This window comes from Tyto alba, unplaced genomic scaffold (genome assembly GCF_018691265.1).
Source record: "Tyto alba isolate M040663 unplaced genomic scaffold, T.alba_DEE_v4.0 Super-Scaffold_18, whole genome shotgun sequence".
In the NCBI taxonomy this organism is placed as follows: Eukaryota; Metazoa; Chordata; class Aves; order Strigiformes; family Tytonidae; genus Tyto; species Tyto alba.
In genome coordinates, this window is record NW_024881280.1 from 12,507,774 (window position 1) to 12,527,444 (window position 19,671).

Below are 19,671 nucleotides of genomic sequence, written 5' to 3' on the forward strand. Positions count from 1 at the left end.
GGCCTTTTGAGATTTTATAAACTTAAGTAGATGGGACAGAGGCAGAAAAAGATCTTCACCTAGTCAGAATGCACACTTCATTAGAACAGAACCATTAGGGTAAGCAATATTTAATGGCAGAAAAATAAAATAGAATAGTTAAGGAAAAAAAAATAGAGAACAAAGCACTGAAACACAGCTGGAGAATCTTGTAAACCCTTATTTGAAGTCCTAAAAAAAAAAAAAAAAATTACAACAGAAAAAAACACCAAGCAGAACAGTTACTATTCCTCCATTCCCCTACTCTTTTACAACTGGTACCTTCTTGAAGATTCCTGCTAGCAGCTTGTTCTGGTTTTCATCTTCCTGTCATTTGCATTCTTCTCAGATTTTATTACTTGATACTGTAAAGCAAAAACTTAAGAAAGGAGGAAGAACTTACTGGTATTGAGAACTCCTCTGCCAGATACTTCAACACTGATGCTCCTCTAGCCAAAAAGTTACTTCTCTCTGCCAGGTTGCCTTGGAGCTTTGTGTCAAACTCCTTTCTGACAACTGAAGCAACAGAATCCATTATTATGAGTTTAACTTTCTTTGAAATAATTTCTTCTTCCAAAGACATAATCCTAAAAAAGAAAAAAAGACAAAAACCCCAGTCACTCATAACATCATTTACACAATAGAACCATTTTATAACCCTGAAATTGTTTAAATAAAAGGTTTCCTGTAACAAGCTGGAAGTCAGTCCCTCTTTTTCCCCCCTCACACACCATCTCCACTAACATCTGCATGTATTGAAGAGATCTGAAAAGGAATCTGAAGCTCCAGTGGGCCACATAACCCAAGGCAAGACCTCTCCAAAAGAGGTCCAACATCAGAATCCCTCATGTCTATATACGCAGAATCCATTTCTGCATACCTCCAAAGACAGTATGCCAAACATAATCCCTTTGTAACATGCTACTAGCTGTTCTCTGATAAAGCTGCACTAGAAGAAGAAACTATTCTTAGAATAATTCTCCCACTAACATAAAATACACATGATGCTAACATACAACTTAATTAATTTTCATCGGAAAATGTGTTCCCAAATTACCATAAGGTTACAACATGACAATACAAGACTTCCAACAACAGCATTCAGGCTGATGACTGTTAAAAGATTCCTCCTTCCCTCTGCTGGAGGGGTCCCAGTCTTCCTGGAAGTGCTTTGGAGGAGCAAACTCCTGTTTCACGGAAAACATAACTCTTACAGTATGGTGTCTCTCCACAAACCAAGACGAGACCTGTCACACGATCACTTCCCTTTGAAGGCTTACAGGGATCAGATAATATAGAAATTGCCTATCAAAGCTCAGGTAGCATGTGACTAGTCCAGCTGATGTTATGAAATGAGAAGAGCAATGTCAGTCTTTCTGTAGCAATCTTACTCTGTTGGAGAGCATGCTGTTTATCAACATGAAATGGCCTCAAATAAGTGAATTACACTTCATAAAACTTTGATATGAAACAAATACTCTTATAGACAATCCAGTCAAAATGGTCTTTGTTCTTTTTAAATGCTGGAAAATAATACCTCTTCAGTACACTGCCACAAGTCAGCTCTCGATACAGGTGAATGCTACGGGTCATGCAGAACAGCTTTTCATCTGAGTCAAAATAATCTGGGAATCTGCTTCCTGCTATCTCAATCAACCTATCAAAAAAAATAGAAAGCATAACACTGCAAAACGAAAAATGTAGGATAAGGCAGCATCAACTATTCACAAAACAAATCTCTGAATGATAAGTAGATACCAATACTGGAAATCTTTTTCAAAGGACAAGCATACTTTTGCAGTCAGACTGAAATACTAGAAGTCAGAACAGTTCGGTTTTCTTCCTAACAGGTTCTAGAGTCAGTGGTACACTGGGGAAAGACATAATGTGTCTGTACACAAAGGAACAGCATTTACTCTGCAGAAGGAAACTGCAAAGTTCATAGTTACTGAATGCAAAGTTCTTTGAGTTTTGTACAAGAGGTTCCACTCAATGGTCAAGCATTTTCCTATTTTAATTATTGTATCTAAATATTATTTTCATTTAAACAAATGTACTCTCCAACTCAAACCATCTTCCTCTCTCAAACCATCTTCAACCTTTAATTTGAAGTGAAATCATAAAGTGGACCTTGGATCACCACAGAAATTTGACAAGCTGATACCAAACAGAAAATCTGTTAGAAGATGGAGCCAACGTTGAAGCTGGACTGCAAAGAACAGAGCCCAGTTCAGCTGCAAGTACTCATACAAGCAGTACAGGTGTAGAAAGTATGCCAGCCAAAGTAAAAATCTTTTCATAGGTAATCTCTCCTCAGAAAAAAAGAACAAGGTCATTTGGCTAGGAGACTTTTTTACTGAAAACATTTCCATTGTGTGGTTACCTCTTTTTACAAAAAGCTTATTAAACCTTCAGAAAATATACTTTCTAGAACATAGTAAAAAATAAATAAATATCAGCATCGTGTCACAAAATGACCAAGGCTCCAGCTGCCAGGTGTCTACAACTGACCATCCATCCATTCAGACTGCACAAGTACAACTGGCATGACTTGATATAATGAAATGACTGAGCAGTTTAAGTGGCTGCTTCACTGATAGAAATGAATGAGGGATTCCATGATTAAGTGTTCTCCATTACCTTATTAGCAAATTCATGACCCTTCAAAACCTTGAATTACAATTGTTAAGCATACCACTGTTTATTATCAGAGTAGACTAAGGAAGTGTATCAGATAACTGGTGATAACACCGAAAGAAGTCAGAGGAAGTTGGATATTTATTATTTGTTGTCAAAATACTTTTATATTCAGCAACTATGCTTTGCAAAAGCCTCTTGCACAGATGTAAAACTGAACAACTTACTGATGAGATGCTAACATTTTCAGTTAAATGAGATTTTATACATAAAATCATTGAGGACACTAAATGGCATACATTGTAGAAATGCTGACTGCCTGCAAATTCTTTGGAAGTCAGTGGAAAGAAGCTTCACCCCTCTGAATACAAGGCAATTTTATCTAGGTCCTTAATTAAATGATCCAAGAATTTAACTTAGAAACTCATAGTTACAATCTGAGCACTGTGGTTTTTTTCCACAATGAAGATTTTATTTTTTAGTAACAGAAGATACTTAATGGTTCGTGTTTTAAACAGACATATCCCACTGCCTATAGCTTGAGAAGAGTGGCATCTAGTGGATGATACCTGTGGGCACAACTTACTGATTATCTTGCTTTTTATTTATGTCCGTTTCATTTAAACCCAAAATGTTAAAGCTGTTTTAGAAAGATTCTTTTAAATCAGTTTTATTTGGTTTAGAAATAGAAACATTAACCTTGAAAGTTAATATACCTATTCTGAGCAAGCAACTTCAGTACAGTAGCCTCAATCTCATTCATTAGACACATTATTTATTACATCTAAACTTGTCCTGCAGAACTTCAAGACAGAATCTTGTCTTTCCATTTGTACAATTAACCATGCAGACCATTTGGGCAACAGTGATCTGTCATCCAATGATCTGCATGAAATGAGACTTCAGTACACTTCCTAGTGGACATGCATATCGCAACAAACGTCATTACACAGACTTAAAATGACATGCCAAAGTCTTGCTGAGACCACAATATTATTCACAGAGCTCCATGCAGATTCCAATTTCTTTAAGATCTAAATCCTGTTTGTCATGTTGAGACCAAAAACTTCACAGAGCATATTCTCTGCAATCAAGGCAGAGGCCCATGGGGTAGAAAATCCATTTGTTCTCAGCTTTGGTTCACAGAAATTTGTACGTAGTGTTTTTCACAAACAATAGGTATGGCTAGAGAGAAAAGCAAACCAAACAAATTATGTTCAGATTTTCTAAGTAAGTCTGGTATATTTTCAGTTAATAACTGGCTAGAGTTGAATTGAATTGCTACAAAACCGATTACAACAATTTTGATTTCCAGACTTACTATGGGCATTCCATCTACCTCTACTAGTGTCTGCGTTCTGACAAAGCTGAATGATGGACATCATCTACACTGTTAGGGCTTTCTCTTAGATGACAGAAAAAAAACATAAATTACAGAAACCAGTGGCATATCTTATAAAACCAGTCTCAATTCTGATGACTCTTCTCAGCACTGATATTAGATTGAACCAAAGGGTCATGTTGGAGAATAAGTAATAAGACTATGAAAGTTTGTGGAAGCAAAATCCGCCCTGCCAAGCAGAATAACAAAAGAGAAGTGCCTTTCAGTAAAAGAAATAAAATTAGCCAGCTTTATGCAGTATCTTTCTAGAAGCATTATAGCCAATATGACACTACAATTTATCAACTCTCAGCCCTAAAAAGCAGCAGGGATACAAACAGTCTACTCAAGGTTTCTGCAGAGACTTTTGAGTCTACAGCTATAGTGCCAGCTATATGTCTCCATTAACTCCTTTAAAATAAGTTGCTATTAAATGGATATTTGCCCTCTTATCTGAAGTGTTTAGAACAACAACAAAACCAAAATTTCTCCTACTTGCCACCTATTAAAAATACAGGATTACAGAATCATAAGAAAATTCAGGTTAGAAAGAGAATTCAGGAGATGTCCAGGCCAACATCCTGTTCAAAGTAGTTCCAGCTATGAAGTCAGAACAAGTTACTCAAGGCTTTATCTAGTCGTATTTTGGTAGCCCCCAGGTATGGAGGCAGCATAATCTCTCGGGGCAACTTTTTCCAATTCCTAACTGTCCTTATGGTGAAAAAGCTTCTCCATATATCAGCACAAAAATGGATTTCAATGTATGCTTTCTGTCTCCCTGCCATGCAACACCGTGCCACCTTCTTGATGGCCTTCTCACTGGTAGGGGAAGGCTGCTGTTAGTTCCCCAAAGCCTTCTCTCCTCTAGGCTGAGCCTCCTCAGTGCCTCCACAAAGGGCAAGTGCTCCAGCCCCCAACCACCTTGATAGTCGCCTGCTGAACTCCCTGCAGTTTGTCGTGTCTTTCTCATACAGAGAGCCCAAAACTAGAAAGAGGATCTTGATGTATTCTACCAGGTCACAAGCAGAAGGGGAAGAGCACCTCCCTCATGCTGCTGGTGCCGCTCCTTAGAGATTGCAACACAAAGTGTAAGATACAGCTTCTCTGATGAAATTGTGTTTAGCTGTTTTCCAACGGAGCAATACTAAATATGATTTAATACGTAAATATTCTCATCCTTAGTAATAATGTTATTTTTAACACATTTTCTTTCTACATCCTACTCTATCTTCAGCAGTTTCATTTTCACATTCACCTGTTTTCCTTTTCTTAAGACTTGTTGCTTAGAAGCAAATGCTAAACTCACCTATTAGGTCCTACCCTTTTTTACTATCTACATTTCAGGAACCTGAAATAAAAATTAAGTGGTATGTAAGAAGGGAGCACCCTACTTTGTCGAGCCACTGCTTGAAGCTTTTTTTCTTTGATATATTACACTTCCAGTTTAAAGTTATTCAAACTTTAGTGAAATTAACTTGACAAACACAGGGTTAGTAATCCCACCTTCTCATTCATGATAACTTCAAATGATTAAACAATGCAAATACATTTGCTTTGGATACTCCAAATTCAAGCCATGGGTATAACTACTAAGGTATCTGAAATATATAAATTATTCCAATGAACTTTTTTTCTGCCCACTTTTCTACACAGACAAGGATGAGACTACTGTACTTCTTGTCCTCCCTCAGACCCTTAATAACTTTTGAAAGCACTACTTCCAAACAACAATGACAAAGAAATAGGCATCTCTAAAACACCAAATCCTCATGGTTTAGAAAAATTGGTAGCTAAGTGAATTAGAACAACCTTTGATGGAATACTGCAGAATTATTTCAACAGTTAATCAGTCAGTTAACACAGAAAGAGTGGTAACCAACAAGTGCATATGCATACTTCTGTTACTCTCAAGCATACATAGCATATAGTGTCTCCTGTCCATTCAGCAGTTAGAAGGTATCATAAGTGCATAGCTGAGCAGTTTTTGGTGACCAGAGTGAAGCAGGAGCTATTAGAAGAAGCAGTGATGTTATATACGTAAGGAAATACAGTACTGTATGGCCACTAAGGATATAGGAGAGATGCAAGGTTACTGCAGAAGGAAATCAGAAGTGCAGGAGAGCAGGGGCCCCACTCAGCAGAAACAGGACAGAAACCTGAAGGAAAACTACTTCTGTGTCCTACCAGTTCAGAGAAAAACCTCCATTTCCTTTGCACTCAAAATGCTAGGCCTTTACATCCTTAGAACCTTCCTGCTAACTCCACAAACTAAACTGCAAAGAAAGTTTTCAAGTACAGGACTGTTAAGACCATCTATGAATTAGAGAGCATGTCATCCACCTCATCATACCACAACTGGAATTTACAAAATCATAAAAGTTAGGAAGGTGAGCAAACCATTCTATTAAATTAATTTCATCATCTATGGAATAACTACATATATCAGATGAATGCTTAAAAACTACCATAGGTATTTACTTTATAAATACTTAATTATTGCTCAGAAAATAACTGAATTCTCCAAGATCAAAGGTGCTAAAGAAGTTCCAAGTGTGTATTTTAGAATTTTTAATCTTACCTTTCAGCACTGAATGCAGACTCTGTGTCAATGTATATAACAGCCCCATCTAGTCCTCCCATGCCTACAGGCAGTGTAGCCAGAACACTCACCATAATACAAAATTGAGTTTTGCCACAACCTGGTGGGCTAGTTATCTGGAAGAAAAAAAGATTAGTAACATAAACAAGAGAGGTCACATGCATTTCACCCTAGTTCTACTTTTACCTAAGACCCATCAGCCAGAACTCTATAAATTCTGTTCTTCCAGTTACCAAAAGAGGAGACAACCACAAAAAGATAGAATGCACACCACAAAGAGCAACTTGCAGTTACTGTTGGATCTGTGCCATGCAACCAAACTCATCCGCTGAAGAATAAACAGTTCTTCAGACACAGCATTATACTTGCAGTTTATTTCTTTGACATCCTTTATTACCTCTCATATTTGAGGTCCCCTACTCTCCTCCTCCTCTTATAAAATCTTCCCTAGAGCCACACCTAGTCCTCATCCCTCTTCTCTGTGCTAGAACAGAATTAGGAGATTCACAGTTGACATTCACACGACATCAACGGCCTTTAGATCTGAAAAAGTCCAGAGCTAAGGAGTTCACAAATGTAGATGACTGCTTAGGAATCATCATTACCTTGGTTACAACCAGGTTTCCCTTGGAAATCACAAGGAGAATCACTTACATCCTGTAAGGGCTGAATGTTCAATACGAACCAGATAAACACATAAAACAGATTTTTATCTGCCTCAGAGACTACACTCTGCTATGCAGCATGTTTTTTGTCATTGGTGTTAACTCCCTATTACCATATTTCAACACGAACACCATTTCATGATCCAGACCAGCTTGAAAATTTTAAGCTTTCACCTGCACTTACTGAAAGCCTACTACAGTTAAGCAGTGTTCCAAAAGAGCACACCCAACTTGTGTGAAAAGGTTCTGGAATGATTTTGATCCAATGAAAAAAACACAAGGATCAAAACAATACACTGTTTGATGAGATCCCCAGTTTCTGAGAGCAAGACTTTTCTTCTAGAGATGGCAGTATGCTGTTCTTTATCCACTGCAGATCTTGCAGAGATTGTAAATGAATGCTGGGCTCTGTGTTCAGATAATCATTATTACTACACTAGTTCTTCAAATACAGTATCACATTGTTATGGCTTCTGGGAAGGGAGATGCTGTCATCTTAAATACTACGAGGGCTGAAAAAAGGCAAATACAAAGTTGAAGTGACTTTAAGCAGTAAAACCAGACAGTGACGGGTTCATTCTGATTATGACTAAATAATAATGCAAGATTAAAGTAAGCCTCTCCAGGGAAGTTGAACTGCAAAATTAAGCATACCTCCTCAAAAACACCTAATATTGACAAAACAAAGGCTTAAATACAAAGCTGTTGTTTAAAATTTAAAAAGAAACCTTACAACAGACACTCAAAATCAAACTGGTTTTTGAGCCTGAATGTACAATATTTTGTTTTTAAGTACAACACCCTTTCACCACAAGATACTACAGTATTGCTATGGGTTCGTTTTCAGCAGCAGCAGCATGACTTGAAGCACAAAGAATTTACAGGGCAGCACTGAGGGACTGCAGTAGCTAGTTACACATTAGCTACTGTCAAGAGTTGGTTAAAATCCCTTTAATCACTTTTGTCTGTAAACACGGCCTGAAAACCAAGCCATATCAGTCAATCTACTTGAAGCTTTAATGCAAGAGAAGCATTAGATGATTTTTGTTTAGAAGCACACACTGCATTTTGTGAATTACAGATCGGGAATCAGTCATATTTATGCAATTATCTGTCCTACATCCAGTGTACTTAAATTACAAAATATCGTATCAACAATAGCTGCCACATTATAATATGAACCCAAAGCATATATAAAAATTGCAGAGGCAATACACATTCCTTAGACTGTGATAGCCAAGGAATCTCACCAGCTGTTTCTAGTTAAAAAGACAACTTGAAATGAATGAGGGGAGGGCATCAATCCAGTTGTTAAATTAAAATGTTTGGACAACTGTGAGGAGACCTCATAAAAACATTTGTAGTTTCAGCCTTGCCTGGGAGGTGCACTGGAATCAACATTTATTTCAGTGGCTGATGCAGGAACTAATTCAGCAGAGATGCTGTAAAAATGTCTGAGGATATGAGCATCATATCAGAGAAAGACAGGGAATCTTGTAGTACAAGCTAGTACAAGGAAGCAAGAGGGAATTTCTATTCCCAAAGACAATACTTCATCTTTTATCAGCATTCCTTTAGAGGGCATTAAAATGGTATTTTAATTAATCCACAGTGAACCATTTTAAAGAACTACCACATCTTATTGTAGTTACCATTGGTTCAGCATGTGTTTCAAACAATAAAATCTAGTTTAAAAAAAAAAAAAAAACAAAACACTAAAATACCACTAATATAATTTAAGTCAAATGTCTGCAAAAAGTTTGCTTAGTTTCTCTTACTCTAAATTTACTCTGAAGAAAAAATCAAGTCCACCCAGATAGAAATATGAAGAGTACAACAGTTTTTAATTTATCTCTGTCTAATAAAATATACTTTTATTTTTCAATAAACTATATATTATTTTCTCTGGCACATCTATAGGGTTTGGATGAAGTCACAAGGAGCTAATTCTTCTTCAGCTACCAGGGGATTAAACTCTTCAATATTCACAAAGTCATTACTTTAATTTTTCCTCAGAGGAGCTAGCCAAAATCTCTGACATCTGACCACAAAATTTCAGCTGTGATTTAATTTCCAACTTAAAACCTAATAGTGGTTTGGGAAAAAATGGTCTGAGACAGCGTAACACAAATCAAATCCCTCTGGCACTCAAAAAGCAAGCAGCTTTGGCTGTAGGAGATACCACCACAAGTCTTAACCCTGTGGCTCATGTACTCAAATTCCAAGTTTCCAACCACCCTCACTGCTGGGTAAAGTAACAGGAAGACGACGATTTAGCCACACCAGTCAGGAAGTAAATGTAGCACACAACATACTTTTGAAAAACACTTCTCTCAGACTTCGAATATCTGCCTAATAACAACAATACTGAAGGGCAATCTGCTAGTCAGTTATGCTCCAGTAAGCTGCAAAAGAGCAAGTTAAAATTATTAAGCTCCAAAATCACTTGAATCCAAAAAGAATGTGACCTACAAGCTGCAGTAGAGCACCAAAGCAGCAGCAAACACTTGGTAGCTTTCTACTAAAATTTAATCTAACAATCACGCTGAACACTTGCAGTGCTGCCAACCTTTGAAACTACTTCACATCTCATGACTCTTGCAAAAACGCTTTTAAAAATCTCCAGAACCAGGTTTTAAATGAAAATCTCAGTTTCTGTGTAGTTAATTGTTCTCTGCCTTTAAGTTTGCTGAGAAACCCCCAATACGTGCCCTAATCACTTTCCACATTAGTGCCTAAAAGGCAAATAAAAACCAATACACTTTCTTTTTTAGACACCTCTAATCTCTTAAATTAATCATCTGATTTCTGGAGTCTACCTAGTTCTCTCTATACTATTTCTGATTAAATAGTTATTATGCAGCAGTATTGTCAATCTGGCATGCGAATGCAATCAAGGCCAAGCAACTGGGGGAAGGATGTAGTGCTCGCAGTTCTGGTCTCATTCACTAGATGTCTTGCACAGATGTCAACATCTCAAGTCACTCACTGAGACCACCTATTGAAGATAACTGTTAGGCAGGCCTCTATTTTTAACCAAAATATGTTAGAACACAAAAAAATTAACATTCAAAAGATTTCTTCATAAGAAAACTTGAAGTGCAACACCCTTCCTGGTGCAGTGCTTTTCATTTACAACCAGACAAAAGTTCAGCCCATCTTTGAATATATGGATTTCCCCCAACTACCTTTAAATACATTGATACACATGGAGTACGATCATTCTTAAAACAGAGTTTAGTAACAGTTTCCCAGATTTTTCTCATATCTAAAGAGATAAAGGTTTTAAAGAAACACTGAAAAAAGAGAAAAAATTAAAAATTTAGTATTGTGATAATCATCCAAGGTGAGAAGTATTACAAAATACAAAGCTCTGGAAAATTAAGCATTTGCATTTACTTCCTGAACAGCATAATTTTATACAATCTCTGGAAAATTGTATTTGACATCCATGTTTTGAGATCAACTGCTTGCAGAACTTACTTTCAAATTAAAAAAAAACAATAACACCACCATGAAAAACAAACAAAGACACAAAACCTAGAAATCAAAGGTTATCTGAACTCCAGTAAAACACCCAGCATGTCAACCACTGCTGCTCCTGGATTTCCCTCTGGAGCAATGCCAAGAACATGACACTCAGCAAGCTTAAAGTCAATCAGTCCTCCAGAGCCATTCTACCTGGTCTCCAGGCAAGAACACATCAGATGGACTGCACTGATAGATGAATGATAGCTACACTTGAGAAAAAAGACAAGTATTCACATCATTATCAGCAGCCTTGTAAATAAACCGTGTGGCTCTTCCAACCCAAAAGGATCACATCCACTTACTATTTTTAATTAGGAAAAAAATATTTCAGGATCCTTTCATGCAAACTTTTACACAGCCATCTTTCACTCAAAATTGCCAAGCCACAGGAAGGAGGGCAAAATAGACTGGGTTATCTGCGTTGACCTACAAGTGTTTTGGGCACCACTCATGAGCCAGCCACACAACAAGTCCACGTATCACCAGAAAGATACATCTCTGTTCCACTTCTTTCTCCTGCCTGTGCAGCAGCAGCTCTACATTTCAACTACAGAAGTTCAAGCAGCATAAGTATGTGAACAGTCATTCTCTGCCTCCACCAAGAAAAAGTCAGTGGACCAGACAGAAATCCCAGAAAGCCAGATCCTAGCTGCAAGCAAGCATCATTTCTTTCCAAGCACAGGCTATGCTGTTCTGTCACAGAGCTGCATGAGCAATAATCCAAAAGAAAAGGAGTCAAACTACACCTACTGCGAACATTGCTTTGCTGAAAAACATTTTTAGGAACCAATAACTCATCCCCTGCTGAAGGCACTATCCTCAACAGCAGCACAGTTATAGTCTCAGGACCTGCATATCCCACTGCTGCTTGTAAGAACAGCTCTTTCTTCTTCAGTGAAAGAGAATTCAGCAAGTCTCTTCTCCCAGATTTTAAAGACTTGCAGTATTAATTTTAAAGTTAAGCTAGTCTGATCAGAGTTTTTTTTATAGTAAATTGGTAACAAAGCTAGGCCTATACATTAAGAAAATAATAATTCTGACAGATCACTAAGTTCATGGATGCATTCCTAAACATTTTTATGAATAACTGGTGTATATTCCTGTACATAATATACAGAAAGAAATGCTCAGAATCTTTAAAAAGTAATATCCCCTCATTACGTAAGAGTTTACTAGAACAGAAACTGTTATAGTCTAAATTCAGTGTTGCTTAAACACTAATATGTTTTAAGTCAATATCGGATTTCATAAGTGCTTTCTGAAATCAAAACTAATCTAGTTTGATTATAGGGTGTGGAAAAAATGTATTTTACTCATAGTAAGATTTTCATAACTTCTCACTTCTACTTGTCTACTGTGGCAATTTGCCAAAGCAGACAAATAAAAGCACTTGGTAAGGACTGTTGAAATGTTCAAGGAAAAAAATGGTTTCAACCTGTCTAAATTCAGAGCATGAGGCATAGAATACATATTTTTCCACTCATTTCAAGCACACAGCTGAATTCAGAACTTTAAGAAGACAAGTATGGCCACAGTGCATAAAACCAATATCCATCTAGCTCTGGATTCTGTCTCTACTAAGGGCCTAAAACAGATGACTAGAGGAATAACATAAGAACAGGACAGACATATATTGATACTCCCTCCAATATGCATGTTTCTCCGTCTCCATTTGTAGCTCATCAGATTCCTAGGCCAGAGATTGCATCTTGGTAATTTTATAATACTCAGTGACTCCTGTAAGTCCTGATTCCACACAAACCCTGTCTTTCCAGATTATAGAAACTCTGCAAGTTACTATTTACTTTCTGCAAGGTGATAGAGAAATCCAGGTACTAGAAGATGAAGTGCTTCTTTGTTCTTGAAAGAAAATTCTAAGCAAAAAAGCAGCACTGCACCCAAAGTCCAGAGAGTGACAGAGTTACAGATGGATACGCAATTTCTAGTGTTGCAATGTATACGCATATAATACAGGCCTTAATTACAGTATTTTTAAAAAGAACGTATTACATATTTATTGCATAAATTAGTTACATTTATATATAAAAGCTCTGTAAAGTCATTCTCATGTCTATATGCTTCACACTTTTTTTCCTAATTGCTTATTGCACCTTCATGAAAACTAATGACTTGGTAAAGTCAGAGGCAGTCAGTATTAAAAGGACAGACTCCTGACTTACCACCTTGTGCTCTGGCCACAAAACCACACTGCAGCTTTCCCACTGTAAAATCCAGCCAACACCTCTCCTAGATTTCCTGGGAAATTTTTCACTTTTTTAAAGGAATAGAGGGTCACCAATGTCTTTAATTCCTTCATTTTTTTGCTTAAAAAAAAACAACCAAATGTGCAGCCTCTACCAATTAAAAAAAAAAAAAAAAAATCACTTCTCATACAAAATATTTGTTTATTTTGTGTTTAAAGCACCTGACACAAGACAGCGCAACCTGTCTGTGACTTCTAACTTCTAGGTGTGATGTGTAACTGCAGTAAAATATATTAAATAAGTTACCTCTGTGAGGGATCCACAGGGCACTCCGCCACGCAAGACTTTATCCAAACTATGCAATGTGGTAGATAAAAAGGCTGAAGAGGGATTGACAGACTTCCTCAGTTTCATTTCATAAGCCTACAACAGAAGGGAAAAAAAAAAAAAAAAAAGCAGAACAAACACACAAATCATTTTTTGTTTCATGAAATAAAAAACTGCTTTTTTTTTTTGTTTCATGAAATAGTAAACTTCTCGCATTTGCTTTCATCAACCCGGAATGACTTAACACTTACCAATGAGCAAACTATTCCTATCTTCAGCTATAGGCCTCTCTTAGCTCATCACCCTTCCTTGCATTTATATCCCATTTATAGCTCACAGAGTAAACTGGAAAGTTTGTTGTATCACTCTCACAATATTAAATAATAAGTCTTTAATAATGTTGCGTCAAATTTTCTCTGCTCCTATGCTCCTTTGCTCTGCAGAGACTTTCTCTGCTCCTATTCAACAAGCCTTGCTTTAAACTTGTAAAACTCCAACTTTTAAATAAGTAAACACTACATGTATGGTTATCAACCACTGCAGAACGCTCACACAAAACCTAAAACCAAGAACTCCCTGGCCAATGTTTGTTACCAATTTGAAACTACCTGTCTTGAAGGAAGAGTTTGCTAAAGATACCCAAGTCTTTGAACAAGCCTGGGCTGATCCTGTAGCCATTCATAATTTTCCACTTTTGTGAGGAAGACTAGTAAAAAGACAGGACAGGTACAGAACTGAAAATGGTTGGAATTCCTAGTTCCTCCACTGACTAGAAGAACTGGTCCAAGATCAGAACTCTAGTTCATAAGAATTATTCTCATTTGGGGAACCAATTTAAACCAGACAAAGACGAAATAAAATGGACATGCTGATCTGGAAACACCAAAACATGTTTCCAAAAGAAACAGGTGCTGTTCACACCTTGCAGCCATCTGCCAAAACTGACACATTCCTCAACTGCCAAGCATCCTGAACATTGGAAGCTTGATTTTTAAAAGGAACAGTCCAAAAATCTAAATGTTGTTGCTCTAGTTGGAGTTCCTGTAGGTTTCAGACTCCTGGCCCAACAACAGAGATTCTCGAAGCCCTGTCACAGCATTCCATCGTAACCTGCCATGAGTGACCCCTCCAGAAAACCCGACTTCTCTATGCCCAAGAGAAATGGAGGCATCAGATTTTTCCTGGTCTTAAGATAGTCTGCTGGGAATACAGTGTACTATGGAAGCACCTCCATAACAATCATCAAAAACTAATAATCACACCATTGAATCCTAGATGTTTTAGTCCGTACTTGCTGGACCAACAAGTGAGCATTTTTTGCTGATCAGAAAAATTTCCAGGTAGTTCTACCAGCAGGCTAAGAGAAGATAGCTTGTACATTCCTTTTTTAATGTTATAGTTCTTCCGTATGTTATAGCGGGCAGCATATTGGAACAATATTTGAAATTCATTCAGACCTTCTCTGTTCTTCAGTTCTACTTAGGAAAAACATATAAAAAATAGCTTTCAAGACACAGAACTGGCCAATACAAAAACCAATTACTTTTACCTCACTCAAATGGGATCAGCATTTATGCTCAGATTCACTTTAAGAGTGAATACATGCACTGATGAAGGAAGATTTGCAACATCTTTTCATTTAATCAATTTTTGTTTAATCTCTGACAGGCCTTAATCTCTGCAGACTGGAAACAAACCCTGTAGACCATGGAAACAATACTGTAGTCTAGCTTTCCTGCCCAACACAGACTTTAAATTTTACCCAGCGATTTCTGTATTTAACCCACAAAATTACGGTTGAACAAGACTGTCTTTCAGTAAAAAAAAAAAATAAAAATAATTCAATTGTTAAATCAGGAGTCTGAGTGAATGAAAAATTACCACATCCTCAGACAACCTTTTCCAATGGAACTTATGTGAGTTTCTAAAGATCTGCTTATTTCTTCCCATTTCAGGATTTTTTAATTTATCTCCCAGCCACTGGATCTTGTTCAGATTTTTCTTCAGCTAGAGTCTAGGGACCTGTAATATAATTATCTTTTTCTATTCAGCAAGTCACCCCTTCACTAACTTGCTCTCTGATGAGCTCAGTAGGCTTCACTCTGTACTTTGTACTGCAAGGTAAGTTTTCCAGAAATTAGAGGTTTACTGTGTATCTTGACATACTCTCAAGTTTTGTTGCCAGTGTTTTATCTGGACAGTATTTTCCCCGTCTTTATAACTCCTATTATCTATTTATTTTTTTACTCAAAAATACTGTCAAATCTTGATACAGCAGTCATGACGTTACATCAGTCAGTCTGACCTAAAGTCTATTTGAAATCCCGTGTTTGTAAAGATTCAATCCACATCGTTAAAAACAGCTAGCACCCTCCGTTTCTGGAAGTACAGCTCTGTACTGTATGCACTTACATAGCTGGGCAACTATCAGCTGGCTCTGTATTAACAGTCCGTGACAACTGGTGTCTGACAAACTTCAGTATCTCAGCAAAGAAACTTGATTGAATAGTGACGTGTGGATGACAGGCAAAAGCAAATACTAGAACTCTATGTAAAACTTTAACTGTCTTCAATTTATTAGTAACAGTTATTGATGGAAAACTAGTAATTACCTAGCTCAACAATTCTAATTTCTTGAGCCTAACAGAAGTCACTGCATCAAGCTAAAATGCCTCAGAGATCTAAATTTAAAAAAAAAAAGTATTATTTCATTGTGCAATCAAACTGAGACATCACAAACCTCCCAGGTAAAAAGATGAGTGACACTGTTTAACTTATTCCCAGATACCGTATCAAAAACGGAATCAACACAAGCATACTTACTGTCTGCATTTTGGGAGCACAAGCTTGGCTAACTTTACAAAGCAGCTTCTGCACATCATAGTAGCTCTGTCCTGTCACCTTCATTAGCTCCAAGAAGGAAAGACATAAAAAGTCCTGAAAGATGGTAGAACAGTTCAGAGTGGTCAAACTAGACATCAACACTGGGGACTAAACTGATACAATTTATATACAACTTCTATACATTCCACAGGTTTACCAACTGTTATACCTCTCCTACCTTTCTCTGATACCAGTATATTCAAATAAATTGTATTCATATTTTAAAGGACACGTGAGGCCAAAGGACCAAACATTCAAGAACTGTGTGATGGAACTGCAACAAGATAACATCCTTCTGCCCACAAGTGTCTCCTATCTACACGAGAAACATTTAAAACACATCATGTCTTCTAAATTGCAGTCCTAGGGCTAGATCCTGTATTTTTGATGCATACTACTGAAATATATAGGGCCTCTTGGCTCTCTGTAGGCGAGCATTCGTAAGAACAACTTCAGGACCTACTGCTGAATCTACCCATAATTGACACTGTAACACTACAGCATGTTCATACACTAGATTATGTAGTATACATGCGTTCTCATGAAATGTTCACAAACCAATCTTACTCCATACAAGTAGCAGCTGCACAACTTTGCTAAAACAAAGCATCTTCAGGCTCTTTAGAAGTCAAGGTAGTCAGTACATACAAGTTTAAATGTTTTAGTTTGGCATCTATTGTTTTAAAGCTACATTTTTACATGGCAGCAGGCCAGACGGAATCTGAATTGCCCCCTACTTTATAGAAAGTAAAGCTCCTTGTAAATGAAACTACAAAAAAGTAAACAGCAAATGCATTAAAACACAACACACGCACACACAAAAAAATAACAACACACACCAACCCCACAAAACCACCACCACCCCAACCATAAAATAACCCTTTCACCTGACAGGTAGTGATCTGATAACGACTCAGCCTTTCACACAGCTCCTGAGACAACCTTGCTCTTCTTAATTTTTTAGCAGCCATGCTTCCCAATCTACAGGGAAAACAAAAAGAAATTTTTGAAAGATACCTGAAATACGACCATGCAGACAATTACACCCACTCCCTGCTAAAGAGCAGGAAAGTGTGTACGTGTGTGTGTATATATATATATATATATAAAAATCTCAGGTGATATAGACTTCCCACATAAGTCTATGCAGCACTAAATTCTATTACTGCTCTAAAAGCAGTTATGTTAAAATTCTATCTCGTATTTGAACATGTATGAGATCATGCCAGCAGGAACAGAAAAGTCAGCAATGTTTATAAGACAGATGTTTCTGTTTTAAGAACAGACATAAGAAAGCTGAAAATTACTCAGTGGTGAACTAAAGAAGAACTCACACTATACTGCACTGGAAATAAATAAGGTTACCCTTGGATGCCTAAACACGAATAGTAGAATAATCACTGTATTTAGCCCTAGAACACAATAATCCCTCCTGATGACCCAGGATTTGTGACAGATGTTGAAAGAACAGGAAGAACCCATAAAGGAGACACTGGAAAGACTGAAGGGCTGGAAACTTACTTTAGCATGTAAGACTCAAGATGGTCCAACTAGTCAAACCCATCTCATAGCATCCTATGTAACAATTTATGAAACAAAACACTGCTAATAAAGAGTTCTTTAATTTAGCCAACAATGTAAAAGAAACCAGAGGCCAAAACCAATCAGGTGAAGATGAGAACCACAGTGTAAACATTTATTCTAAAAGTGAACAAAAATACCAAGGCAGCAACAATTGCAGTATATTCAGTCACTTTAGCAAATTGTATTTATTGAGATTCCTGTTTAAAGAGTATCTAATTATTTCAGATAAACCTTAAGACTATTTTACCTAGCAGGTAAGATTACACTGCCACTATAAATCCTCCTCCACTTCTCTGCCCTCAGCATTTGTCCCTTTTTTTTTTTTTTTTTTTGTCATTCCACTCTACTGAACAAAACTCCACAGGATGGTGTTCAGCTCAGTACCACCTGAAGCCCATGTTTTCCTAACCTGTATGTTTGTTTGAGCACGTAGCTGTTGCCACACATATTATTTAGGTGATATTCATGGTATTTATTTATCCAGAAGTTTATGCAAAATAAAAATGTTTTTAAATAATGTGAACTAACTACAACTTTTGCAGATGCACAGGCCTCTGCACCTTCACAAGACGATCGCCCCCTCCACAAAACGCTCGAGACAGGAGGAAAACGGGAGGTTTGCCGAGTCCAGCGCCTTTCCAGTTACCAGCTACATTAACGACCTTTTACCACACAGCCCGCACGCCCTGCCTCGAGCATTATGGCGGTTTCTGGGTTTGTGCGTACACCGCGCACTGCTGCAGCCCAACAAAAGCCCAGGCACAAACCCCCGGCCGCTGCTTTCGTGACCGAAACCATCACGGCCCCGGCCCGGGCAGGTGGGTAAGGACACGCGTGGGGGGCAGAAACACACACGTGTATACGGCCCCGGCCCCGCAGGCGGTGACGCCGCCGCTCCGTCCCAGTGAGGAGATGAACTTAACGACCCCGCCGCCCAGCTCAGGTCACTCAGGCGCCCGTCCGACCCATCGGTCCGGAGCCCGGGGGCTGCGCCCGCAGCCGGAGCCCCGGCCCGGCCCGGCCTCCCTTTCCCCCCCCCGGCAGCTCCGCGGGCACCCGAAACCTCGCTCCCGCCGCAGGCCAGCCTCGCCCCCGCGGCCTCCCGCCGGGCCGCGCCCGCCCCGCCCGCCCGGGGAGCAGAGAGCCCCCGCGCACCTGAGAATTTTTTCACAGGCTCCCCGCGGGCGGGCGCCGGGAGGCGGGGCCGCCGGGCAAGGCCGGCGCTCGCCATTGGCTCCGCTCCCACCAATCCCCACCCCAACGCCCGTACCCGGGAAAGGCGGGGGCGCGCGGGGCATGCCGGGAGCGGGCGGGAAGGTGGGAGCGGGCGGGCGCCGCAGGTGATGGCGGCTACAGCCCCCGCGCCTTCAGAAGAGATGCGGTCTGGGGGGGAAGGAGGGGGCAAAGGGTGTTCGGTGTTTACCCGCGAACGTGGGCGCCTCCCCGTAGGCGGGAGCCGCCAGGTCGGGCTGAGGGAGCGGAGTAAATAAACGCGCTCCAGGCACGGAAACATTGCGGGCATCCTCAGGGGATGCTTTTCACAGCGCTTCCGTGCTCTGCCGTAATAATCCCTACCGTCTTCCACACATAAAGCATCTACAAAGTCTTCAGCACGAGGAGTGCGGTGCACACATTCATTTGTTAGTAAAGAATACTGGAATGTCGGCTCTTGTCTTCAAATTTAGGGCTTACAAACGTCCAGCCTGCTGCCAGCTCTGGGAGAAATGCCTTCTGACTGAAAAAGATACTGCCCTGCAACGTAAATGTAACAAAATCAGTCATCAGACATGACTGACGTGACTTTGCTAATGTCTGTAGGGTGAGTTTTCCAACTCACTCTAG

At 38.9% G+C, this 19,671-nt stretch overlaps 1 protein-coding gene across 10 annotated transcripts in view; it reads right to left on the reverse strand.

Annotated features, from left to right (window-relative positions):
- Positions 1–19,119, reverse strand: part of RAD51B (RAD51 paralog B) — a 448,074-nt gene extending 428,955 nt beyond the window's left edge. For 7 of the 10 annotated variants that reach the window (XR_004405956.2, XR_004405957.2, XM_032984677.2 and 4 more), the window contains exons 1-7: positions 18,239–18,898; positions 17,133–17,226; positions 16,186–16,299; positions 13,342–13,458; positions 6,615–6,751; positions 1,556–1,675; positions 422–605 (exon numbers count right to left, since the gene is read on the reverse strand). Coding sequence is in view for 8 of the 10 variants with exons in the window: in XM_032984677.2 (XP_032840568.1) it covers positions 422–605; positions 1,556–1,675; positions 6,615–6,751; positions 13,342–13,458; positions 16,186–16,299; positions 17,133–17,226; positions 18,239–18,276 (804 nt within the window). In the remaining 2 variants the exon portion in view is untranslated. Of the gene's footprint in view, positions 1–421; positions 606–1,555; positions 1,676–6,614; positions 6,752–13,341; positions 13,459–16,185; positions 16,300–17,132; positions 17,227–18,238; positions 18,899–18,984; positions 19,064–19,099 lie in introns of those variants that run through there. The other 3 variants (XM_042790959.1, XM_042790958.1, XM_032984680.2) reach the window with 3 other exon arrangements.
- Between the last annotated feature and the right edge of the window lie 552 nt (positions 19,120–19,671).